Source organism: Nyctibius grandis, chromosome 11, assembly GCF_013368605.1.
Source record: "Nyctibius grandis isolate bNycGra1 chromosome 11, bNycGra1.pri, whole genome shotgun sequence".
In the NCBI taxonomy this organism is placed as follows: Eukaryota; Metazoa; Chordata; class Aves; order Nyctibiiformes; family Nyctibiidae; genus Nyctibius; species Nyctibius grandis.
In genome coordinates, this window is record NC_090668.1 from 2782043 (window position 1) to 2807958 (window position 25916).

The window sequence follows — 25916 nt, forward strand, 5'->3', positions numbered from 1 at the left end:
CACCCCCCCCAGTCCGTCACCCCCCACCCCCCCCTCCCCCCATCCCTCCCGGGGGGCCCATCCCCCCCTGCCCCTCCCCCCGCCCCGCAGATAACGCGGGAATGCGGCGCCCCTCCCCCCCCCCCCCCGTTATCAGCCCCGGGGGGTGATAAGGGCCCGGGGGGGGGCGGACGGGTGGGAACCCCCGGGGGGTGTCCCTGGGGTGGGTGGGGGGTTGGGTGGGGGAGGGGGGGGTGTCTGGGACCCCCCCCCCCAGGTGGGGGGAGGGGGGAGGGGAGAGGCCGGGCAGGATTCCTGGGGTTGGGCAGGGCCGGCCCCTCCCCCACCCCCCACCGACCCTCCCCCACCCCGAGGGGACCCACAGCGACCCCCACCCCCCACTGACCCCCACCCCACAGCGACCCCCAGGACCCGGGGGGGGGTCGCTGTGGGGTGGGAGGGGGGGTATCCGTGGGGTGATGTGGGGCTGGTGTGTGACGGTGGGGAGGGCTGGGGCTGGGGGGGGCCCCCAATGTGTGGGGCTGAGCCCTGGCCCTCTGCCCTGTGCCCCATAAGTTATGGGACCGGGCCCCACCTCTCCACCCTGCACCCCACAGGTTATGGGGCCGCGCCCCACAAGTTATGGGGCTGAGCCCCGTCCCTTCGCCCTGTGCCCCGAAAGGTGTGGGGCTGAGTCTCCACCCTCTGCCCTGCACCCCATAAGTTATGGGGCCGAGCTCCGTCCCACCACCCTGCGCCCCACAGGTTATGGGGCCAAGCCCTGTTCCTCCACCCTTTGCCCCACAGCTTATGGGGCTGAGCCCCGTCCCTCCCCCCTGCGCCCTACAGGTTATGGGGCCAAGCCCTGTTCCTCCACCCTGTGCCCCACAGGTTATGGGGCTGGGCCCCACCTTGCCACCCTGCGCCCCACAGGTTATGGGGCTGAGCCCTACAGGTTATGGGGCTGCAGCCCACAGGTTATGGGGCTGAGCCCTGTCCCTCCCCCCCGCGCCCTACAGGTTATGGGGCTGAGCCCCGTCCCTCCCCCCTGCGCCCTACAGGTTATGGGGCCAAGCCCTGTCCCTCTGCCCTGTGCCCCACAGGTTATGGGGCTGAGCCCCACCTTGCCACTCTGTGCCCCACAGGTTATGGGGCTGAGCCCTACAGGTTATGGGGCCGCACCCCACAGGTTATGGGGCTGAGCCCCACCTTGCCACTCTGCGCCCCACAGGTTATGGAGCTGAGCCCTGTCCCTCCACCCTTTGCCCCACAGGTTATGGGGCTGGGCCCCACCTTGCCACCCTGCGCCCCCCAGGTTATGGGGCCCAGCCCCCTCCCTCTGCCCCAAGAACAAAGCCCGGGGCTGGATCCGGCCCCACCTTCCTGGTGCGGCCCGAGCGGGGCCGTGGGGTGGTGCCGTGGGGTGGTGCCGTGGGGCCCGGGGTGGTGCCGTGGGGCCCGTCCCCTCCCCTCCCGCTCACCCTATATATCACTCCCGTCCGTCCCCCCCTGTCCGTCCGTCCGTCCGTCTCCGCCGTCGCTCCCGTCGCCGCCGTTGTCCCCGTCGGTGTCACCGGTGTCACCATGAGCTTCTCCCGCAGCAGCGTCTCGTGGGGCCCCCAGCGCCCCACGGCCACCCCCGGCCCCCGCGGGGGGCCCCCGGGCAGCGCCGCCAGCGTCTACGCCGGGGCCGGGGGCTCGGGGTCCCGCGTCTCCATCACCCGCACCACCAGCGTGACCAGTTCTGGTGGTGGTGGTTATGGGGCAGGTTATGGGGCTGGTTATGGGGTGAACGTATTTATGGGTCCTGGGGTGGTGGCCAATGAGAAGGAGACGATGCAGGACCTCAACGAGCGCTTGGCCACCTACCTGGAGAAGGTGCGGAGGTTGGAGCAGGAGAACCGGCGCCTGGAGGGGCAGATCCGGGAGGCCGTGGCCAAGAAAGGGGCCACCGTCACCCGGGACTGGGGCCACCAGTGGGACATCGTGGAGGAGCTGCGGGACAAGGTGGGGACCTCGCGTAGGGATGGGGGGAAGGGCAAGGGGGGTGGCAGCGAGGGTGGTGGCATCACCGTGGGGTTAAGGATTAACCCGGCGGGCGGTGGGGGTGGGTGGACTTTGCACCCCGAGGTGAGGGACGTCACCGGTGTGGGGTTGGGTGTCACATATATGGGGCTGGATGTCACCTGTGTGGGGCTGGGTGTCACTGATGTGGGGCTGGGTGTCACCTATATGGGGCTGGATGTCACCTATATGGGGTTGGACATCACCAATGTGGGGCTGGGTGTCACGAATGTGGGGCCATATGTCACCGATGTGGGGCTGGGTGTCACCGATGTGGGGCTGGATGTCACCAATGTGGGGCTGGATGTCACCGATGTGGGGCTGAACATCACCAATGTGGGGCTGGACATCACCAATGTGGGGCAGGATGTGACCTATATGGGGCCATATGTCACTTATGGGGGCTGGACATCGCTGATGTGGGGCTGAATGTCACCAATGTGGGGCTGGATGTCACCTATATGGGGCAGGATGTCACCTACGTGGGGTGGGATGTCACCAATGTGGGGCTGGATGTCACCGATGTGGGGCTGGAGGTCACCGATGTGGGGCAGGACGTCCCCGGGGTGGCTTCGCTTTGGGGGTGACAAGGGCCCATGGCTGGGGCGTGGGGCAGGCGGTGTCGGGGGGGGGCCCAAAACGACCCCCCAGCGCCCCCTTCTCCAGGCCCAAGGTCACCCCGGACGCGGCCACATCCCCCCCGTGTCCCCCTCAGTGTCCCCCCCGTGTCCCCCCCCCCTGTCCCCCCCCGTCCCCCCCGTCCCCACCCCGGTTTATTGGCGCTTTTCCGGGGCGAGGTCCCCCCCGTCCCCCCCCGTGGCAGCGCGGGCACCTGCCAGGTGGCACCTGCCAGGTGGCACCTGCCGGGGTGGCACCAGGGGGTGGCACCGGGGGGTGGCACAGGGGGGTCCCCGCGCCCCGGTGACGGTGTCGTGTCCCCCTGTCCCCTGTCCCCGCCCCAGATCTTCGAGGCGACGGTGCAGAACGCCCGGGCCGTGCTGCAGGTCGATAACGCCCGGCTGGCGGCCGAGGACTTCAGGGTCAAGTGAGGGGGGACGAGACGGGGACGGGGACGGGGACGGGGACGGGATGGGGATGGGGATGGGGAAGGGAATGGGAACAAGAACTGGCACAGGAATGGGGTTGGGAATGGGAATGGGACGGGGACAGGGACGGGGACAGGAATGGGGACGGGAATGGGGTTGGGAATGGGGTTGGGAACGGGAATGGGAATGGGGACAGGAATGGGGACGGGAATGGGGACGGGAATGGGGTTGGGAACGGGAATGGGAATGGGACGGGGACAGGGACAGGAATGGGGACGGGAACGGGGTTGGGAATGGGGACGGGAATGGGGAAAGGAATGGGGACGGGAATGGGAATGGGACAGGGACAGGGACGGGAATGGGGACAGGAATGGGGTTGGGAATGGGAATGGGAATGGGAATGGGACGGGGACAGGGACGGGAATGGGGACGGGAATGGGGTTGGGAATGGGGACGGGAATGGGAACAAGAACGGGCACAAGAATGGGGACGGGAACGGGGTTGGGAATGGGGTTGGGAATGGGAATGGGAATGGGGACAGGAAAGGGGACAGGAATGGGGACGGGAATGGGGAGGGGGACAGGAACAGGGACGGGGGTGGGGATGAGGATGGGGATGGGGTTGTGAGTGGGGACAGGGACAGGAATGGGAACGGAGACGGGAACAGGGTTAGGAATGGGGATGGGAATGGGGATGGGGAGAGAGTTGGGAATAGGGATGGGAATGGGGGTGGGAACGGGAACAAGGTAGGGAATAGGGGTGAGGATGGGAATGGGGGTGGGAACAGGGAATGGGGAACAGGAATGGGAACGGGAATGGGAACGGGAATGGGAACGGTGGGTGAGGAATAGGGGTGGGAATAGGAACAGGAATGGGGATGGGATGGGATGGGAACAGGAATGGGGGAATGGGAATAGGGTGGGAATGGGGATGGGAACAGGAATGGGAATGGGGATGGGAATAGGAGTGGAAATAGGGATGGGGATGAGAATGGGAATAGGATTAGGGAATGGGGATGGGAACAGGGACAGGGATGAGGATGAGGATGGGAACAGGGATAGAGCTGGGAATGGGAATAGGGTTGGGGACGGGGACAGGGATGGGAATGGGAACGGGGCTAGGGACAGGGATGGAGATGGGAATAGGGGTGGGAATGGGGATGAGGATCGGAATAGGAACGGAGCTGGGAATGGGATTGGGGTGGGGAATAGGGGCAGGGATGGGGATGGGGACAGGGATGGGGATGGGAATGCGGATGGGAGCGGTGGGTGAGGAATAGGGGTGGGAATAGGAACAGGAACGGGAATGGGGGTGGGAACAGGAATGGGGGAATGGGAATAGAGCTGGGAATGGGGATGGGAATGGGGAATAGGGGTGGGAATGGGAACGGGAATGGGGATGGGGACAGGGACGGGGATGGAGATGGGAATAGGGGTGGGAATGGGGATGAGGATAAGGATCGGAATAGGAATGGAGCTGGGAATGGGATTGGGGTGGGGAATGGGGGTGGGGATGGGGACAGGGATGGGAACAGGGTTGGGGATGAGGATGGTGATGGGAAACGGGAATGGGGACGGGAATGGGGAGAGGGGAGGGGATGGGGATGGGAATGGGGATGGGAATAGGGACAGGGATGGGGACAGGGACGGGGATGGGGACAGGGATAGAGCTGGGAATGGGAATGGGGACAGGGATGGGGACAGGGACAGGGATGGGAACAGGGACAAGAACATAGGGACAAGGCTGGGGACGAGGAGAGGGGTGGGATGGGGTGGGGATGGGGACAGGGACAGGGACGGGCACAGGGATGAGGATGGAGACAGGGACAAGAACATAGACAGGGACAAAGATGGGGACAAGGACAGGGGTGGGGTGGGGTGGAGCTGAGGATGGAGGTGCAGGTGGTACAGGGATAAGAACATCGATGGGGCCAGGGATGAGGGTGGGGACAAGGACAAGGCCGTGGCCACGGAGGTGGCCGTGGGGACTGAGCGTGTCCCCAGGTACGAGGCGGAGCTGGCCATCCGCCTCTCGGTGGAGGGCGACACGGCGGCGCTGCGCAAGGTCCTCGACGACACCAACGTGGCGCGGCTGCAGCTGGAGGGCGAGACCGAGGCCCTCAGGGAGGAGCTCATCTTCATGAGGAAGAACCACGAGGAGGTGGGGATGGAGCTGGGGGGGGGTGGGGGGGACCCCCGGGGACACTGAGCCCACCCCTGGGGACACTGACCCCACCCCACCGTCCCCCAGGAGGTGAAGGGGCTCCAGGCCCAGGTGTCCAACTCGGCGGTGACGGTGGAGGTGGACGCGCCCAAGTCGCAGGACCTGGGCAAGGTCATGGCGGAGCTGCGGGCGCAGTACGATGCCCTGGCCCAGAAGAACCTGGAGGACCTGGAGAAGCAGTGGGGGAGGCAGGTGGGTCCATACCCCACCCCACCCCACCCAAACCTGCCCCCAAGGGGGCCCAGTGGACCCCAGGGTGATGGGGTGATGCTCTATGGGGGTGTCATCCTTGAGGGACGTCAAGGCAAGGGGGTGGCAGCCCCCAGGTCAATGGGGTGGTGGGCCCACAAGGAGGAACCTCAATTGGGGGGTTCCCCGGTCTGACATAGGGTGCTCCCCAAAGGCACCCCGTGAGGAGGACTTGACCCAAGGGGGTCCTGGTCCAACATCGGGGACATTCCTGGAGGACCCCATCCCACAGGGGACACCAAGCCCCAGGGGGGACCTTCTCCAGGGGGGTCCTGGTCCAACGGTGGAGACCTTCCTGGAGGACCTCTATCCCATAGGGGACCCAAAGCCCAGTGGGGACCTTCTCCAAGGGGGTCCTGGTCCAGCACTGGGGACATTCCTGGAGGACCCCATCCCACAGGGGACACCAAGCCCCAATGGGGACCTTCTCCAAGAGGGTCTTGCTCCAACATCGGGGACATTCCGCAGGGGAAACCTACACCAGTGTGACCCCAACTCCACAGTGGGGACCTTCATAAGGGGGTCCTGGTCTAACAGTGGGGACATTCCTGGATGACCTCTATCCCATGGGGACCCCAAGCCCAGTGGGGACCTTCTCCAAGGTGGTCCTGGTCCAACGGTGGAGACCTTCCTGGGGTGACTCCTGTCCTGTAGGGGACATCAAGCCCCAGTAGGGACCTTCTCCAAGAGGGTCCCACTCCAACAGTGGGGACATTCCTGGAGGACCCCATCCCATAGGGGACTACAAACCCCCTTGAGACCTTCTCCAAGAGGGTCCAATCCAACATCGGGGACCTTCCTGGGGTGACCCCTATCCCATCGGGGACCCCAAGCTCAATGGAGACCTTCTCCAAGAGGGTTCTGGTCCAACACTGGGGACATTCCTGGGGTGACCCCTATCTCGTAGAGGACCCCAAGCCCCAGTGGGGACCTTCCCCAAGGGGGTCCCACTCCAACACTGGGGACATTCCTGGAGGACTCCTATCCCATTGGGGACCCCAAGCCCAATGGAGACCTTCTCCAAGAGGGTTCTGGTCCAACACTGGAGACCTTCCCAGTGTGACCCCTATCCCATCGGGGACCCCAAGCCCCATTGGGACCTTCCCCAAGGGGGTCCCGCTCCAACACTGGGGACATTCCTGGAGGACCCCATCCCATGCAGGACCCTGGTCCTTGGGAGTCGGCATTTCCTGGGGTGGTTTCACCCCCCGCGCCCTCTCCATGGGTCAGAGTGGTCACCGTGGGCCAGGCCGAGGCGTTGACCCCCCCCCAAACAACGTGTCCCCCTCCCCAGATCACCGAGAGCACCATCGAGATCACGCAGAGCAGCAAGGACATCGACGCAGCCCGCAGCACCGTGGTGGACCTCCGTCGCTCCGTCCAGACCCTGGAGATCGACCTGGAGTCCCTCCGCAATCAGGTTCCCCCCCTCAAAGTTGACCCCCAACCTCCCCAGACACCCCTCCAGCCCCACGGGGCCACCCCACCATCTCATGGGCTCACCATGGTGGTGGGACAAACCTTGGTGTGATGCTCTCCAGAAAGCCGGCTTAGAAGCCAACCTGCTGGAGGTGGAGAACCGCTACGGGCTGCAGATGGAGCAGCTCAACGGCCTGATCCTGCGGGCCGAGGCGGAGCTGGGGCAGGTGCGGGGTGAGGTGCAGCGTCAGGCCGAGGAGTACCAGGCGCTGCTCAACGTCAAGGGCAAGTTGGAGGCCGAGATCGCGACCTACCGGCAGCTGCTGGAGGGTGGAGAGGAGTTCAGGTAGAGGGGGTGGGGTGGGGTGGGATGGGGAGGTGACATCACGGGGAGGGTGGCCTGGATCTGGCATGAAGGGTGGGCTTGGAATGGTGAGGGGACAGTGGTGGCATCCAACAGGGATGAGCCCCAGGTGATGGGATGTCCCAGCTCCATCCTGAGGGACACTCTTGGGGTCATGAGGGGACAGGGGTGGCATCCAGAAGAGATGAGCTCCAGGTGATGGGATGTGCCAGGTCCATCCTGAAGGACGCTCTTGGGGTGGTGAGGGGATGGTGGTGGCATCCAGAGGGGATGAGCCTCAAGTGATGGGATGTGCCAGGTCCCATCCTTCAGGATGGTCTTGGGATGGCGAGGGGACAGTGGTGGCATCTAGAAGGGATGAGCTCCGGGTGATGGGATGTCCCAGGTCCCATCACCCACAATGCTCTGGGGACAGCAAGGGGACAGTGGTGGCATCTAAAAGGGATGAGCCCTGGGTGAGGGGATGTCCCAGATCCATCCTGAGGGACACTCTTGGGGTCATGAGGGGACAGTGGTGGCATCCAGTGGGGATGAGCCCCAGGTGATGGGATGTCCCAGCTCCGTCCTGAAGGACACTCTGGGGACGGTGAGGGGACAGTGGCGGCATCCAGTGGGGATGTCCCCTGGGTGATGGGATGTCCCAGGTCCCATCCTTCAGGATGATCTTGGGATGGCGAGGGGACCATGGTGGCATCTAGGAGGGATGATCCCCAGGTGATGGGATGTCCCAGCTCCATCCTGAGGGACACTCTGGGGACAGTGAGGGGACAGTGGTGGCATCTAGCAGGGATGAGCCCCAGGTGATGGGATGTCCCAGCCCATCCTCCAGGAAGCTCCAGCTCTGTCACCTCTTGGTTCCTTGGGGTGACACTGGCGAGGGGAGGGTGGGACATGTCTGATGGGAGCTGGGGGGGGGGGAGGCCACCCGAGGTGCCCCCCAGCCCCCTCAGCCCCCCACCCCACCCCACCCCGCAGCCTGCAGGACGCCCTGGAGAAGGAGACCACCTCCCCCCCGCAGAGGGTGCTGGACAGCAGGGTGGTGACCGAGACCAGGGAGGTGAAGGTGCGGGTGCTCTGAGCTGGGAGGGGGCGCCCTGGCTCCCCGGCACCCTGGGGGGGCACCCTGAGGACCCACCCACCCACCAAATAAAAGGACAATTCCCTCCCCCCACCCCTGGGGAGAGGTTCCATCTTGGTGTGTCCTTCTGCTGGGGGAGGGTGGGATGGATGGAGGATGGATGGAGGAGGGAGGATGGAGGATGGGTGGAGGATGGATGGAGGATGGAGGATGGATGGAGGAGGGATGGATGGAAGATGGATGGAGGATGGATGGAGGTTGGAGAAGGGTTGGAGGATGGATGGAGGATGGATGGATGGAAGATGGATGGAGGATGGATGGAGGAGGGATGGAGGATGGATGGAGGATGGAGGATGGATGGATGGAAGATGGATGGAGGATGGAGAAGGGATGGAGGATGGATGGAGGATGGATGGAGGATGGATGGAGAAGGGATGGAGGATGGAGAAGGGATGGAGGATGGAGGGAGGATGGATGGATGGAGGATGGAGGATGGGTGATGTGGCGGGTGGGGGGGTGGACAGACGGACAGGTGGGTGCCCAGGTGGACAGAGCTGGGTGGGTGGACTATGGGACGGACGGACGGACAGTGGGTGGGGGGTTGCCGGGTGGCTGGAGCTGGACGGACAACGGGATGGAGGGATGGAGGGTGGGTGGGTGGACAGAGGGACGCACAGCTGGGCAGATGTGGGGCAGGGGGTGGGGGGTGGCAGACAGACAGACGGACGGAGCAGCCCCCTCCTCCCGCTCCCTGCGCCAGCAGGAACTGGGGCCAGTGGGAGCCGGTGGCTGCCCCCGCGGTGCTGCCCCACGGCCGGGGGGCGCAGGGGGGTGAGTGTGCGCGGCACGAGCGTGGGGAGGGGGGACGGGGCACGGGGACAGGCCGTGACACGGGGGGGGCACGATGCACGGGGGGTGCTGGTGCATTGCACGAGAGTCATGATGCACAGGGGCGTGTTAATGCCTTGCACGAGGGTTGCGGTGCACAGGGGGGTGCTGGTGCATTGCACAGAGGTGCTCATGCACGGGGAGTGCTGGTGCATTGCACGAGGGTCACGGTGCACAGAAGGTGCCGGTGCAGTGCATGAGGGTCACAGAGCTCGGAGGATGCTTGTGCATTGCACGAGGGTCTTGATGCACAGGGGCGTGTTAATGCCTTGCACGAGGATTGTGGTGCACATGGTGTGCCAGTGCGTTGCACGGGGGGTGCTGGTGTGTTGCACGAGGGTCACGATGCACAAGGGGATGTTGGTGCGCGGGGGGTGGTGGTGCACAGGGAGTGCAAGTGTGTTGCACGAGGGTCACAGTGCTCATGGTGCACTGGGAGTACTAGGGCCTTGCACGAGGATTGTGGTGCACTTGGGGTGCCGGTGCATTGCACGAGGGTCACGGTGCACGGGCAGTGCTGGTGCATTGCACCAGGATTGCGGTGCACAGGGAGTGCCGGTGCATTTCACGGGGATCACAGTGCACAAGGGGGTGCCGGTGCGTTGCACGAGGGTTGCGGTGCACAGGGGGGTGCTGGTGCGTTGCACACGCGGTGCCGGTGCCCGCCCGAGTCCCCCCCGGCCCGATCGCGGCGCGGGCGGCGCCGCCAAACGCAGAATCAGGTGCTGCCCGCCGCGCCCTGGCCCCGCCCCCCGCGCCCTGGCCCCGCCCCCCGCGCCCTGGCCCCGCCCCCCGCGCTGCCCCGTGTGGGCGGGGCGCTGCTGGTCACGTGCCGCCGCCATCCGGGTCCTTTGCCTTCTCTGCCTCGGCCCAACATGGCGGCCTCAGGTGAGCGCTGCGCGGCGCCGCCCCCGCCCGGCGGCCTCCGCGGGGCCCCCCCCGGCCCGGTACCGATCCCCCCGCCCTTCCCCCCCGCCATGGCAGCACCGGGCGCTGCCGCTTCCCGGAGTGGGGCGGCGGGGGGGGGCGGCGGCAGCGGCGAAGAACCGGCCCCCCCCCCCTTCCCCTCCCCCAACCCGTCACCTCAGGGACGGCGCGCGCGGCCGCTCCCCCCCGCCCCCCCCCCCCCCCCGCGCGCTCCCGCTTCCTATTGGCGGGGGGGCGCGCGCCGCCGGTGATTGACGTGCGGGGTTGGGGGGGGGGGGGACACACACAGCGGAGGGAAGCGACGGGCGCGTCACTGCGCAGGCGGGGGGGGGGGGGGCGGGGCCCACGTGGGTGCGCGCACGCGGCCGCCGGTACCGGGGGGGGCCCTGTACCGGATCCCCCCCCCCCAGCCCTGGGCCTGTACCGGAGCCGTTCCGGCTCCGTCCCGCCGCCCCCGTACCCTTGAATCTCCTTGAGGCCGCCGGGCCTGGGGAGCGGGGGGGGGAACCGGGGACCTGGGGGGGGAAACCGGCCGTGCGGGCCCGGCCCCGGCTGCGTCCCGCCGTTCCCGGTTGTCCCCCATCCGATGGAGCTCGGGCAGCATCCGCAGGGGCGGCTCTTGCCTTGCCCCCCCCCTCCCCCAATGAGCTGTTTTTTACCATTTTTAGCCTTTTTTACCCCAAACACACCCCCCCCCGTCGGTAAAGCCCCCGCACGAGGAGAGCGTCGCCCTCCCGGTGACACCGTCGGTCCTCGGGGATCAGCTGCGGGCGCCATTTGGAGCCTGGGGGCGGGTACAGAGATTATCCATCCCCCCCCCCCTCAAATCTTTGGGGTTCGCTATAGGGCGGGGGGGGGGTCACCCCCTCCCTCGTGTGACCCCCGACACCCCACGGAACAGCCCCGGGGGGGGCTCGGTGATGGGGGGGGCGCTCCGAGCTGCCGGGGGGGCTGTTGGGGGGCAGACGGGGGCCACTTCCACCCCCCCCTTCCCGTGTCAACCCCCCCCCCGACAGAGGCTGATGCAGCCCCCAGGCCCCCCCTGCCCCTCGGCGGGGTTAAACCCACCACGAAGGGGCTGATTTTTGCCCAGGTTGGGGGTTTTTCTCCCCCCCACCCCGTGACGCGGCGCGGGCAGCGGGAGCGACGCCGTCACCCTGCGCCGGGAGCTGCGTCACTGCCGGGGACTCGGCGGCGTCGGGGGGGGGTAAAACCCACGGCCCGGCCCCTGTGCCTGGGGATCGGCACCCGGAGAACGTCCCTCCGGTGTTTTTTCTCCTGCTGCTGCAGTTCCCCCGGTGTTTTATCCATCGTTTTTCCATGGGTTTCCCCTTTGGCCGATGGAGTTGGAGCCGTTTCAAGGCACCGACGGGACTTACCACGTCGGGGTTTTGCTGACAGAATCACTGAGGTTGGAAGAGCCTCTGGGACCATCGAGTCCAACCATGGCCCTGACACCACCATGGCAACCAGACCAGGGCACTAAGTGCCATGTCCAGTCTTGTCTCAAACCCCTCCAGAGATGGTGACTCCACCACCTCCCTGGGCAGCCCCTTCCAGTGGCTAATGACCCTTGTGAGAAGAAATGCTTCCTAATGTCCAACCTGACCCTCCCCTGGCCAAGCTTGAGGCTGTGTCCTCTTGTCCTGGCGCTGGTTGCCTGGGAGAAGAGGCCGACTCCCACCCCGCTACACCCTCCCTTCAGGTAGTTGTAGACTGCACTAAGGTCACCTCTGAGCCTCCTCTTCTCCAGGCTAAACCCCCCCAGCTCCCTCAGCTGTTCCTCGCAGGTCAGACCCTCCAGACCCTTCCCCACCTCGGTCGCCCTCCTCTGCACTCGCTCCAACCCCTCAACATCTCTCTTGAAGTGCGGGGCCCACAACTGGACACAGGATTCAAGGTGCGGCCTCACCAGTGCCGAGTACAGAGGGACGATCCCTTCCCCAGACCGACTGGCCACACTATTCCTAAGAGAGGCCAGGAAGCCATTGGCCACCTTGGCCACCTGGGCACGCTGCTGGCTCACGTTCAGCCGCTGGCGATCAGCACCCCCAGGGCTCTTTCTCACCACTCTTCCCCAGCCTGTAGCGCTGCGGGGGGTTGGTGTGGCCCAAGTGTCAGACCCGGCCCTTGTTCTTGTCGAACCTCACGCCGTGGGCTGTGGGTATCTCTGGGTGTCCCCCCCCAGGGCGGCTCTGTGGGTGTTTGCGTGTCACCTGGAGCCCCAACACTGAGGTTTTGTGCCCCTGGGAGCAGCTGGAGATGCCAGAGTGTGACCAAGCGCTGCCAAGATCTTCTCCGGAGTGTGGCCAGGGTCTTGCCGTGAGCCCCCCACCAAAGGGGTGGCAGCTGGAGCAGGGGGGAGCAGCCCTGATGGGTGTCACTGTCACCGTCCCACGTCGCTTTGCCATCGTGGCTGCACCAGAGACGTCGGCGAGGAGGAGGGTGGGGGGTGGGTGGGACGGTGGGGGGGTGCTGGAAATAAGGGGACGAGCTGCCGCCAGGATTCCTCTGTGCCCCAGTTGCCTCCTGTGGGCACGGCCCCGGTGGGGAAGGGGAGGACGGGAGCGGGGTTGAGCATGTCCTCAGCAGGTTTGGGGATGACCCCGAGCTGTGCGGTGCGGTGACACGCTGGAGGGAAGGGGTGACATCCAGAGGGACCTGGACAGGCTGGAGAGCTGGGCCTGTGCGAACCGCATGGAGTTCAACAAGGCCAAGTGCAAGGTCCTGCACGTGGGTCGGGGCGATCCCAAGCACAAACACAGGCTGGGAGGAGAGTGGAGTGAGAGCAGCCCTGAGGAGAAGGACTTGGGGTGATGGGTGAGGAGAAGCTCACCATGAGCCGGCAACGTGCGCGGGCAGCCCAAAGCCAACGGCATCCTGGGCTGCATCCCCAGCAGCGTGGCCAGCAGGGCGAGGGAGGGGATTCTGCCCCTCTGCTCCGCTCTCGGGAGACCCCCCCTGCAGTGCTGCGTCCAGCTCTGGGGCCTCCAACAGCAGAAGGACACGGAGCTGTTGGAGCGAGTCCAGAGGAGGCCACGGAGATGCTCAGAGGGCTGGAGCCCCTCTGCTCTGGAGACAGGCTGAGAGAGCTGGGGCTGTTCAGCCTGGAGAAGAGAAGGCTCCAGGGAGACCTTCTAGCACCTTCCAGTGCCTGAAGGTGACCTACAGGAAAGCTGGAGAGGGGCTTTTGACAAGGGCATGGAGTGATGGGACGAGGAAGAGCGGTTTTAACCTGAAAGAGGGGAGATTGAGATGAGATATTGGGAAGAAATTGTTTGCTGTGAGGGTGGTGAGAGCCTGGCCCAGGTTGCCCAGAGAAGCTGTGGCTGCCCCCTCCCTGGCAGTGTTCAAGGGCAGGTTGGATGGGGCTTGGAGCAACCTGGTGTGGTGGAAGGTGTCCCTGCCCGTGGCAGGGGGGTTGGAACTGGATGGGCTTTAAGGTCCCTCCCAACCCAAACCAGTCTGTGATTCTGATTCTATGACGGCGCATCTGGAGGCAAAGCTGGGGAACGGGTGGGTTTGAGGCTCGGCTCTCCATCCCTTCTGGGGTCTTGAGAGGTGTTGGAAGGAAGATCCGGCGGGTGTCAGAGAACGGGAGCTCCATGGTGGCATCTGGGAGCTCCGTGATGCATCCGAGAGCTCCATGGTGGCATCTGGGAGCTCCATGGTGGCATCTGGGAGCTTCGTGGTGACATCCAGGAGCTCCCAGCATCGTTGGAGACGCTGGGAGCAAGCTCAGGAGGTCAGGGTGGCTCCGTCTTGCCAGCGCCCGGCTGAAGGAGCAGGATAGGGCGGATTTAAACCCCGACTGAGCCCAAAAGGGACAAATGGGACCCAGAAAATGAGGTTTTGGGGGGCTGGGAAGGGGGACGGGGGGGCCTGGTGCTGGTTTTGGAGGTAAAGGTGGCATTTTTGGATGTAAAGGTGGCATTTTTGGAGGTAAAGGTGCCAGTTTTGGAGGTAAAGGTGATGTTTTTGGAGGTAAAGTTTCGTTTTTGGAGGTAAAGGTGCCGTTTTTGGGGGTAAAGGTGCTGGGTTTGAAGGTGAAGGTGGCGTTTTTGGAGGTAAAGTTGCCATTTTTGGGGGTAAAGGTGCCGGTTTTGGGGGTAAAGGTGGCATTTTTGGAGGTAAAGTTGTCGTTTTTGGAGGTAAAGTGTCGTTTTTGGAGGTAAAGGTGCTGGTTTTGGAGGTAAAGGTGGCAGCTGGGTGGCAGCGGGGTGGCTTCTCCCTCTGCCGCCTCCTGTCCCCAACAAACAGCCCCCGGAGAGGTTGGGGGGTCCGGCCGAGCCCCAGAGCGTGAGCATGCTCTGAGCGACGGGAGCCTTGATTCTCGGCTGTGCTGAACTCGAGGCCGTTGGGCCTTTGGGAACAGCAAATAAACGGGGATGGGGTGGCCCGTGTCGCGTCCCGGTGGCCCGTGTCGCGTCTCCTCCCCCCCCCGCCCACCCCAGGCCGTTCCCGGCCCTCGCTCACTCCCGTCCTTCTCTCCCCGACAGCGAAAAAGAAGAACAAGAAGGGCAAGACCCTCACCCTGACGGACTTTCTGGCCGAGGACGGTGGCAGCGGCGGTGGCCCGACCTACATCCCCAAACCCGTCAGCTGGGCCGACGAGACAGACGACCTGGAAGGAGACGGTACGGCCACTGCCCGGCCCCCGGGTCGGTTAAACACCGAGGCCAGAAGGTCAAGGATGAAGCTGCTTCGGTGCTGGAGGGGGAAAAGAAACGGGTGGGACGTGTGGGGAAGGGCTTGACCGTGCCCTTGAGCGGCCGACGAGCCGCGGCAACGCGCCCGAATGTTGCCAGATTTGCTGGTTGCTTCTTTTCTGGGGAGTAATTAACCTTGGGGAGCGCAGGGAGCTCTCATTAGGGCCCGGCCTCGCAGGCTGGGGGGTTTCACCTAGAATCCCAGAATCACTGAGGTTGGAAGAACCTCTGGGCTCATCGAGTCCAACCATGCCCTGACACCACCATGGCAACTAGACCAGGGCACTAAGTGCCATGTCCAGTCTTTTCCTAAACCCCTTCAGAGATGGTGACTCCACCACCTCCCTGGGCAGCCCCTTCCAATGGCTAACGACCCTTGCTGAGAAGAAATGCTTCCTCATGTCCAACCTGACCCTCCCCTGGCCAAGCTTGAGGCTGTGTCCTCTTGTCCTGGCGCTGGTTGCCTGGGAGAAGAGGCCGACTCCCACCCCACTACACCCTCCCTTCAGGTAGTTGTAGACTGCACTAAGGTCACCTCTGAGCCTCCTCTTCTCCAGGCTAAACACCCCCCAGCTCCCTCAGCCGTTCCTCGCAGGTCAGACCCTCCAGACCCTTCCCCACCTTGGTCGCCCTCCTCTGCACTCGCTCCAACCCCTCAACATCTCTCTTGAAGTGCGGGGCCCACAACTGGACACAGGATTCAAGGTGCGGCCTCACCAGTGCCGAGCACAGAGGGACGATCCCTTCCCCAGACCGACTGGCCACACTAGTCCTAAGAGAGGCCAGGAAGCCATTGGCCACCTTGGCCACCTGGGCACGCTGCTGGCTCACGTTCAGCCGCTGGCGATCAGCACCCCCAGGGCTCTTTCTCACCACTCTTCCCCAGCCTGTAGTGCTGCGGGGGGTTGGTGTGGCCCAAGTGTCAGACCCGGCCCTTGTTCTTGTTGAACCTCACGCCGTTGGTCTCGGCCCATCGACCCAACCTGTCCAGACCCCTCTGCAGACCCTTCCTGCCCTCCAGCAGATCCACACTCCCACCCAGCTCGGGGTCAGCTGCACATTCACTGAGGGTGCCCTCGATCCCTACGTCTGGATCATCTAGGGAATTAATCCCGGGAAGGTTTAAATCCTTTATTAAACGGGGTCACCGGCCTAAACGTCCGCTCTCCCTCATGGTGTCAGCCTGCTCCGGGGGCTGCCGGTGCCTTGTGGGTCGAACACCTCACCCAGGTGAATCTCAGGGCTTTAACGTGCAGCTCCTGGGTGTTTGTGCACCGAGGACGACGACGTTGGGTTTTTTTGGGGTGATTTACTGTGTTTTTCTCTTCTAGTTTCCACCACTTGGCACAGTAACGACGACGACGTGTACCGGGCGCCTCCGATCGACCGCTCCATCCTCCCCACCGCCCCGCGGGCTGCTCGGGAACCCAACATAGACAGAAGCCGCCTCCCCAAGTCCCCTCCTTACACCGCCTTTCTGGGAAACCTCCCCTACGACGTGACGGAAGAGTCCATCAAGGATTTCTTTAGAGGACTTAACGTGAGTGACGGCTCGGAGCCGGGGCGGGGGGGGACGGGGGTGGAAACCCCATGACTTTGGGCTGCTGGGATCAACCCGTTGTGCTCCTCCCGACCAAAACAGTCTCTGCTTGGGGAAAACTAATTTTATTATTAATTTACTACTAATTTATTACTAATTTATTACTAATTTATTACTAATTAAAACAGACTTGCTACTCTGTGACCGGCTCTGGCACCTCCTCCTCCTCTGACATCGCCATTCCCTCTCCTCTTCCTCACTTTTTTCCCCTCCTCCTCTGCCTCACTGGCATTTTCTGCCCCTTCTTATATATAATTTCAACGTCTCCACTTCGGCCCGGGGATGGCTCCGCTCCTCTCACGGGTTTCCCAGAGATCCTGTGGCCGAGGGCAGGGGACGCTCCCGGGGACCCTGCAACTGCCACCACCAAAATGCCTTTTTTTTCCCCAAAATTTTAAGAATATTGGAGCTTTGGAGTTACTCAGGGAGGAGGTGGGGAGGGTGAAGGTCTAACCCGTCCTGCCAACATGGATTCATGGAAGGCAGGTCCTGCTTGACCAACCTGATCTTCCATGACCAAGTGACCCGCTCAGCAGACGAGGGCAGGGCTGTGGCTGGATCTGTCCAGACTCCAGTGAGGCATTCGACACTGTCTCCCCCAGCATCCTCCCAGACAAACTGTCTGCTCAGGGCTTGGCTGGGGGGACTCTTGGATGGGTTAAAAACTGGCCCAGAAAGTGGTGGGGAATGGGGCAAAGTCCAACTGGTGCTGGTCACCAGCGGTGTTCCCCAGGGCTCAGTTCTGGGGCCGGGGCTGTTCAATATCTTTATAGATGATCCAGACGTAGGGATCGAGGGCACCCTCAGTGAATGTGCAGCTGACCCCGAGCTGGGTGGGAGTGTGGATCTGCTGGAGGGCAGGAAGGGTCTGCAGAGGGGTCTGCACAGGTTGGGTAGATGGGCTGAGACCAACGGCGTGAGGTTCAACAAGAACAAGGGCTGGGTCTGACACTTGGGCCACACCAACCCCCCGCAGCGCTACAGGCTGGGGAAGAGTGGTGAGAAAGAGCCCTGGGGGTGCTGATCGCCAGTGGCTGAACGTGAGCCAGCAGCGTGCCCAGGTGGCCAAGGTGGCCAATGGCTTCCTGGCCTCTCTTAGGACTAGTGTGGCCAGCCGGTCTGGGGCAGGGATCGTCCCTCTGTACTCGGCACTGGTGAGGCCGCACCTTGAATCCTGTGTCCAGTTGTGGGCCCCGCACTTCAAGAGAGATGTTGAGGGGTTGGAGCGAGTGCAGAGGAGGGCGACCAAGGTGGGGAAGGGTCTGGAGGGTCTGAGCTGCGAGGAACGGCTGAGGGAGCTGGGGGTGTTTAGCCTGGAGAAGAGGAGGCTCCGAGGTGACCTTAGTGCAGTCTACAACTACCTGAAGGGAGGGTGTAGCGGGGTGGGAGTCGGCCTCTTCTCCCAGGCAACCAGCGCCAGGACAAGAGGACACAGCCTCAAGCTTGGCCAGGGGAGGGTCAGGTTGGACATCAGGAAGCATTTCTTCTCAGCAAGGGTCATTAGCCATTGGAAGGGGCTGCCCAGGGAGGTGGTGGAGTCACCATCTCTGGAGGGGTTTGAGACAAGACTGGCCATGGCACTTAGTGCCCTGGTCTGGTTGCCATGGTGGTGTCAGGGCAACGGTTGGACTCGATGGTCCCAGAGGGCTCTGCCACCCTCAGTGATCCTGGGATTCTGTGCCTGCTGAGGCAGCGTCCCCTCCTCCTTGGACTGTAATAACATGAGTGCCCAACACCCAACATCTCGCTCGAACACATCAGGGGCTGGTTTTCAACGGGTTTTTTTTTCTCAGGAGCTTGGGATGGGCTGTGAAGGTGGGTGGGGATGCAAAGGGACGTGGCTCCTGCTGCCTCCAGCCCGTGGCCGCGGTCTCCACTAACTCCATCCTTGCCGTGGCGTTGAGGCTCTGACCAGGGCTCTCCTCTCTCCCCCACCGCAGATCAGCGCCGTGCGTTTGCCGCGGGAGCCGACCAACCCGGAGAGGTTGAAAGGTTTTGGTTATGCCGAATTCGAAGACATCGACTCCTTGTTCCAGGCTCTGAGCCTCAATGAAGAGGTGAGTCCGACCCCTGACAGAGCAGGATTGGTGCTTGGAGCCCCCCAAATCCCCCCACCCCTCACACCAGGCACCTTCCTGGGTGCTGAAGAGGCGTCACGGGGTGTCGTGTTGTGGAGCGATGGCTGGGCCTGCTCAAGGGAGGCTTAAACGGGGCAGAAAGGGGTTTTAAGGTGTTGTATGAGCTGCCTGCTCTCTGCTCGGGCGGTGTTTGAGTGGGGAGAGGCCAGAGAAGGGCAACGGAGCTGGTGGAGGGTCTGGAGCACGAGGAGAAGGGTCTGGAGAGCTTGTGAGGAGCGGCTGAGGGACCTGGCGGTGTTTAGTCTGGAGAAAAGGAGGCTGAGGGGAGACCTTCTCGCTCTCTACAACTGCCTGAAAGGAGGGTGTAGCGAGGGGGGGTCGGTCTCTTCTCCCAGGAACAAGAGGAAACAGCCTCAAGTTGCCCCAGGGGAGGTTTCGATTGGAGATCAGGGACAATTTCTTCCCCAAAGGGTTGTCAAGCGTTGGAACAGGCTGCCCAGGGCAGTGGTGGAGTCCCCATCCCTGGGGGGATTTAAAAGCCGTGTCGATGTGGTGCTGAGGGCCATGGGGTAGTGGTGGCCTTGGCAGCGCTGGGTTAAGGGTTGGACTTGATGATCTCCAAGGTCCTTCCCAACCCAACCCATTCCATGATTCCCCCATGCTGGGATCAGGCTCTTCTCGCCCCACTCTGGGGCCGCAGGCCTGACCCCTCGTGTTGTTTCCAGTCTCTAGGGAACAGAAGGATACGAGTGGACGTTGCTGATCAAGCTCAGGACAAAGGTGCGTATCCCCCGACTCTGCCCTTCACCTTGGCCATCGCCTTGGCCACGGAGGGACAAATCGCTGCCATCACGGCCCGGGTCACCGGGGCTGAGCCCTGGCGCGGGCTTGGCACCCGCCTGCCCCACCGCAGGGCCCGGCTGGGAGGTTTTCCTCGCCGGCACTTATCTAACGCCGCCGCCTTGGTTCCTCCCCCGCCCCTGTGCTGTCCCTAATCGCGCTAATTAACTTGGCCAAGGGCTTTTGGGAGCGTTGGCGGTTCCTGCTGATAAGGACGGGTGAATTCAGAGAGGGCGGCTTGTGCTTTCACTTGAGCCTCTTCTCCCGGGCATCCAGCGCCAGGACAAGAGGACACAGCCTCAAGCTTGGCCAGGGGAGGGTCAGGTTGGACATTAGGAAGCATTTCTTCTCAGCAAGGGTCATTAGCCATTGGAAGGGGCTGCCCAGGGAGGTGGTGGAGTCACCATCTCTGGAGGGGTTTAAGACGAGACTGGCCATGGCACTTAGTGCCCTGGTCTAGTTGCCATGGTGGTGTCAGGGCAATGGTTGGACTCGATGAGCCCAGAGGGCTCTTCCAACCTCAGTGATTCTGGGATGATCTTAAAGGTCATTAGACATTGGAAGGGGCTGCCCAGGGCAGTGGTGGAGTCCCCATCCCTGGGGGGATTTAAAAGCCGTGTAGATGTGGTGCTGAGGGCCATGGGTTAGTGGTGGCCTTAGCAGGGCTGGATTAGTGGTTGGACTCAATGATCTTAAAGGTCCTTTCCAACCAAAAGCTCCTTTCCAAGCATTTCTTCTCAGCAAGGGTCATGAGACACTGGAAGGGGCTGCCCAGGGAGGTGGTGGAGTCACCATCTCTGGAGGGGTTTAAGACAAGACTGGCCATGGCACTTAGTGCCCTGGTCTAGTTGCCATGGTGGTGTCAGGGCAACGGTTGGACTCGATGAGCCCAGAGGGCTCTGCCAACCTGGTTGATTGTGGGATTCCTTGTGGGTCAAGCTGAAACGTCCTTCCCTTCTCCCGGCAGATCGGGACGATCGCTGCTTCGGCAGAGACCGGGATCGCTTCCGGGATTCCGAGAGGTTCGAGAGCGACTGGAGAGCCCGTCCCGCCGCCACCGACAGCTTCGATGATTACCCGCCCCGCCGCGGCGACGACAGCTTCGGGGACAGTGAGTGGGCACGGAAAGAGCGGGGTTGGTGCCGTCAGTGCCCTGAGACGGCGGCTGAGGGGATCAGGAGGAGGAGGAAGGAGCTGGTTGTGGCTTCACCAAGGTGAAGTCATGCTTAACCCACCTGAGAGCCTTTTATGAGGACGTAACCCAGTGGATAGATGATGGTCAAGCTGTGGATGTGGTCTGTTGATGTCAGTAAAGCGTTTGACACGGTCTCCCCCATCATCCTCGCAGCTAAACTGGGGAAGTGTGGTCTGGATGATCGGTTAGTGAGGTGGATTGTGAACTGGCTGAAGGAAAGAAGCCAGAGAGTGGTGGTCAGTGGGACAGAGCCCAGTTGGAGGCCTGTGTCTAGTGGAGTCCCTCAAGGGTCGGTACTGGGACCAGTTCTATTCAATATATTCATGAATGACTTGGATGAGGGAATAGAGTGCACTGTCAGCAAGTTCGCTGATGACACCAAACTGGGAGGAGTGGCTGACACACCAGTGCTGCCATTCAGAGAGACCTGGACAATCTGGAGAGTTGGGTGGGGAGAAATTTAATGAAATATAACAAGGGCAAGTGTAGAGTCCTGCATCTGGGCAAGAACAACCCCATGGACCAGTATAAGCTGGGGACAGACCTGTTGGAGAGCAGCGTAGGGGAAAGGGACCTGGGGGTCCTAGTGGACAACAGGATGACCATGAGCCAGCAGTGTGCCCTTGTGGCCAAGAAGGCCAATGGCATCCTGGGGTGTGGTTAGCAGGTCAAGAGAGGTTCTCCTCCCCCTCTACTCTGCCCTGGTGAGGCCGCATCTGGAATATTGTGTCCAGTTCTGGGCCCCTCAGTTCAAGGACAGGGAACTGCTAGAGAGAGTCCAGCGCAGAGCCACGAAGGTGATTAAAGGGGTGGAACATCTCCCTTCTGAGGAGAGGCTGAGGGAGCTGGGTCTCTTCACCTTGGAGAAGAGGAGACTGAGGGGGGACCTCGTTAATGCCGGGAGCTCATTCCCCGGGTGGATCGTTGTCAGGGCGAGCGGGTCGGCGCCATCGTGCCTCTGGCAGCAGGATTTTCCTGCTTCGTTAAGGGGTTTGTCGCTCACGTTAACGAGCGCAGGAGGATCCTCGCCGCTGTCACCTGAGGGGGAGATGGTGCTGGCTTCCCCCGAGCTGCCCCCGCTCACACTGGCCCCCCGCCCTTCCGCAGGGTATCGGGATCGCTACGACGACCGGTATCGCGACGGGCCACGGAGGGACATGGACCGTGGCTTTGGGGGCAGGGACCGCTACGATGACCGGAGCAGGGACTACGACCGGGGTGAGACGTGCCCGGGGGGTCGCTGGGGTGGGGAGGGGGAGGCTCTGCCGCGGCGGAGGGGGTGCCCAGCGTGGCCCAGTTACCTTCCCATACTGGGGAGGGGGTGTGAGGGAGGTTGGGTGGGTTGTTGATGTGCGTGAGGGGAGGATGGCTCTGAGGAGGGGTGGGGACAGGCTGCGATGGGCTGAGGCCACTGTGGGAGGGGCAACAAGTGTTGGGACCTGCCCTGGGGGCACAACAACCCCACACACCGCTACAGGCTGGGGAAGAGTGGCTGGGAAGTGCCTGGTGGGAAAGGACCTGGGGGTGTTGGTCGATGGGCGGCTGAATATGAGCCAGCACTGTGCCCAGGTGGCCAAGAAGGCCACCAGCATCCTGGCTTGTGTCAGCACTAGTGTGGCCAGCAGGACCAGGGCAGGGATTGTCCCCCTGGACTCGGCACTGGTGAGGCCGCACCTCGAATCCTGGGTGCAGTTTTGAGCCCCTCACGACAAGAAAGACCTTGAGGTGCTGGAGCGAGTGCAGAGAAGGGCAACGAAGGTGGTGAAGGGTCTGGAGCACAAGCAGAAGGGTCTGGAGAGCTTGTGAGGAGCGACTGAGGGAGCTGGGGGGGTTTAACCTGGAGAAGAGGAGGCTGAAGGGAGACCTTCTCGCTCTCTACAACTGCCCGAAAGGAGGGTGTAGCGAGGGGGGGATCGGTCTCTTCTCCCAGGTAACAAGCGATGGGACGAGAGGAAACGGCCTCAAGTTGCCCCAGGGGAGGTTTAGGTTGGAGATCAGGGACAATTTCTTCCCCCAAAGGGTTGTCAAGCGTTGGAACAGGCTCCCCAGGGCAGTGGTGGAGTCCCCATCCCTGGGGGGATTTAAAAGCCGTGTAGATGTGGTGCTGAGGGCCATGGGCTAGTGGTGGCCTTGGCAGGGCTGGGGTAACGGTTGGGCTCGATGATCTCCAAGATCCTTCCCATCCCAACCCATTCCACAACTATCAGATGAGCTGTTGCTTTTCCTCTCCAGGCCCCTTTAGTCCCCGGCCTTGCTCTAGCCCAGGTTTTAGCCCCGTTGCGTTAAGAAGCCACTGGCCAGCAGGAAGGTCCCCTCCTGCTCCCCGCCGGCTTCGGGGGGGTCGGGGCTCACCGGGACGCGTCCCCCTCCCTCCCGCAGGCTACGACTCCAGGATAGGCAGCGGCAGGAGGGCCTTCGGCAGCGGCTACCGCCGGGACGACGACTACCGAGGGGGCAGCGACCGCTACGATGACCGCTATGACCGGCGGGATGACCGCATGGACCGGTGGAACTCGCGGGATGATTACGGCCGGGATGATTTCCGCCGCGAGGACAGAGGTGATGGCTCTTGGGGTGGGGGGGGCTGATCGCCCCTGGCTCCGCTGGGACCACCTCAGGGTGGGATTCCTCCTCACTCGTGGTGTCTTGACCAACCTGGTCTCCTTCTATGCCCAAGTGACCCTCTCAGCAGACGAGGGCAGGGCTGTGGCTGGATCTGTCCAGACTCCAGTGAGGCATTCGACACTGTCTCCCCCAGCATCCTCCCAGACAAACTGGCTGCTTGGAGCTTGGATGGGTGGACTCTTGGATGGGTTAAAAACTGGCCCAGAGAGTGGTGGGGAATGGGGCCAAGTCCAGCTGGCGGCCGGTCACTAGCGGTGTTGCCCAGGGCTCAGTTCTGGGGCTGGTGCTGTTCAATATCTTTAGAGATGATCCAGACGTAGGGATTGAGGGCACCCTCAGTGAATGTGCAGCTGACCCCGAGCTGGGTGGGAGTGTGGATCTGCTGGAGGGCAGGAAGGGTCTGCAGAGGGGTCTGCACAGGTTGGGTCGATGGGCCGAGAGCAATGGCGTGAGGTTCAACAAGAACAAGGGCCGGGTCTGACACTTGGGCCACACCAACCCCCCGCAGCGCTACAGGCTGGGGAAGAGGGGTTAGAGAGAGCCCTGGGGGTGCTGATCGCCAGCGGCTGAACGTGAGCCAGCAGCGTGCCCAGGTGGCCAAGGTGGCCAATGGCTTCCTGGCCTCTATTAGGAATAGTGTGGTCAGCTGCTCTGGGGAAGGGATCGTCCCTCTGTACTCGGCACTGGTGAGGCCGCACCTTGAATCCTGTGTCCAGTTGTGGGCCCCGCACTTCAAGAGAGATGTTGAGGTGTTGGGGCGAGTGCAGAGGAGGGCGACCAAGGTGGGGAAGGGTCTGGAGGGTCTGACCTGCGAGGAACGGCTGAGGGAGCTGGGGGTGTTTAGCCTGGAGAAGAGGAGGCTCAGAGGTGACCTTAGTGCAGTCTACAACTACCTGAAGGGAGGGTGTAGTGGGGTGGGAGTCGGCCTCTTCTCCCAGGCAACCAGCGCCAGGACAAGAGGACACAGCCTCAAGCTTGGCCAGGGGAGGGTCAGGTTGGACATGAGGAAGCATTTCTTCTCAGCAAGGGTCATTAGCCATTGGAAGGGGCTGCCCAGGGAGGTGGTGGAGTCACCATCTCTGGAGGGGTTTAAGACAAGACTGGACATGGGCCTTAGTGCCCTGGTCTAGTTGCCATGGTGGTGGCAGGGCCATGGTTGGACTCGGTGGTCCCAGAGGGCTCTTCCACCCTCAGTGATTCTGGGATTCTGTGGGTGGGGGGGTCTGATCACCCCCGTCTCTGCTGGGCCCACCCAAGGGTGGGATTCCTCCTCACTCGTGGTGTCTTCGCTCCATCCCAGGTCCCACTCAGAGGCCGAAGCTCAACCTGAAGCCCCGCAGCGCTCCCAAGGAGGAGGAAGCCTCCGTGGCCCCCGCGCCCCAGTCCAGCCGCGCCGCCTCCATCTTCGGGGGGGCCAAACCGGTGGACACGGCGGCCAGGGAGCGGGAGGTGGAGGAGCGGCTGCAGAAGGAGCAGGAGAAGCTGCAGCGGCAGCTGGAGGACGATAAGAGGATAGAACGGCGACCCCGAGAGAGGTGGGCTGGGCCGGGGCGCTTCTGGGTGCCCCAGCAGTGCTGGGGTCCCCTGGCCACCCTGGGAGCACCGTGTCACACCTACGGTGGCGCCCTCGACCTCTTCGCTTCTTGGCAGTGCGGGTGACACCCCCTCGGGGTGCTCTAAACACCCTCGAGGTGCTCTGACCCCCTTTAGGGTGCTCTGACCCCCCTCAGGGTGCTCTGAAGCCCCTTGGGGTGCTCTAAATGCCCTCAGTGTGCTCTAAACACTTGGGGTGCTCTGAACCCCCTCGAGGTGCTCTGAACACCCTTTGGGTGCTCTGAGCCCCTCAGGGTGCTCTTAAACCCCATTAGGGTGCTCTGAACATTCTCGGGGTGCTCTAAAACACCCTTGGGGTGCTCTAAAATGCCCTCAGGTGACTCTTAGACCCCCTTGGGTGCTCTAAACCCCCTTGGGGTGCTCTTAAACCTCCTTGGGGTGCTCTGAACCCCCTCAGGGTGCTCTGACGTCCCCTCGGGGTGCTCTAAACCCCCTCGGGGTGCTCTGAACCTCCTTGGGGTGCTCTAAACCCCCTTGGGGTGTTATAAATGCCCTCGGGGTGCTCTCAACCCCTTCAGGGTGCTCTGAACCCCCTTGGGGTGCTCTAAACCCCCTCAGGGTGCTCTGAAACCCCCTCAGGGTGCTCTAAACGCACTCGAGGTGCTCTAAAACACCTTCGGGGTGTTCTGGACTTCCTTGGGGGTGCTCTTAAACCCCCTTGGGGTGCTCTGAACCCCCTCAGGGTGCTCTAAACACCTTTGGGGTGCTCTAAACCCCCTCAGGGTGCTCTTATACCCCCTTGGGGTGCTCTAAACCGCCCTCGGGGTGCTCTAAACACCCTCAAGGTGCTCTAAACCCCCTCGGGGTGCTCTGTCCCCCCTCAGGGTGCTCTTAGACCCCCTTGGGTGCTCTGAACCCCCTCGGGGTGCTCTTAAACCCCCTCGAGATGCTCTGACCCCCCTCAGGGTGCTCTGAACGCCCTCGGGGTGCTCTTAAAACCCCCTCAGGGTGCTCTGAACCCCCTCAGGGTGCTCTGACCCCCCTCGGGGTTCTCTGCCCCCCTTTGCTGCCCCCTGCC

At 63.0% G+C, this 25916-nt stretch overlaps 2 protein-coding genes across 2 annotated transcripts; both read left to right on the plus strand.

Moving 5' to 3' along the window:
- Nucleotides 1-1563: 1563 nt before the first annotated feature.
- KRT18 (keratin 18) lies at nt 1564-8422 on the plus strand. The gene is made up of 7 exons (XM_068410715.1): nt 1564-1986; nt 3006-3088; nt 5093-5249; nt 5340-5504; nt 6856-6981; nt 7103-7326; nt 8320-8422. The coding sequence occupies exons 1-7, from the start codon at nt 1564-1566 to the stop codon at nt 8420-8422; spliced, it is 1281 nt and encodes a 426-aa protein (XP_068266816.1).
- A 1691-nt stretch (nt 8423-10113) lies between these two features.
- On the plus strand, nt 10114-24943 carry EIF4B (eukaryotic translation initiation factor 4B). The gene is made up of 9 exons (XM_068410716.1): nt 10114-10198; nt 14737-14874; nt 16278-16486; nt 18487-18603; nt 19350-19404; nt 20432-20575; nt 21767-21877; nt 23039-23218; nt 24585-24943. Exons 1-9 carry the CDS (start codon nt 10186-10188, stop codon nt 24941-24943), a joined length of 1326 nt encoding a protein of 441 aa, XP_068266817.1. The 5' UTR covers nt 10114-10185.
- Nucleotides 24944-25916: the final 973 nt, after the last annotated feature.

Bases quoted from the DNA above. Each gene is read 5' to 3' on its own strand.
- KRT18 (XM_068410715.1), top strand. From the start codon at position 1,564: ATGAGCTTCTCCCGCAGCAGCGTCTCGTGGGGCCCCCAGCGCCCCACG. The intron at 5,505-6,855 runs GTGGGTCCATAC...CCCCCTCCCCAG, and splicing joins AGAAGCAGTGGGGGAGGCAG to ATCACCGAGAGCACCATCGA. The intron at 7,327-8,319 runs GTAGAGGGGGTG...CCCACCCCGCAG, and splicing joins GAGGGTGGAGAGGAGTTCAG to CCTGCAGGACGCCCTGGAGA.
- EIF4B (XM_068410716.1), top strand. The intron at 14,875-16,277 runs GTACGGCCACTG...TTTCTCTTCTAG, and splicing joins AGACGACCTGGAAGGAGACG to TTTCCACCACTTGGCACAGT. The intron at 18,604-19,349 runs GTGAGTCCGACC...TGTTGTTTCCAG, and splicing joins CTCTGAGCCTCAATGAAGAG to TCTCTAGGGAACAGAAGGAT.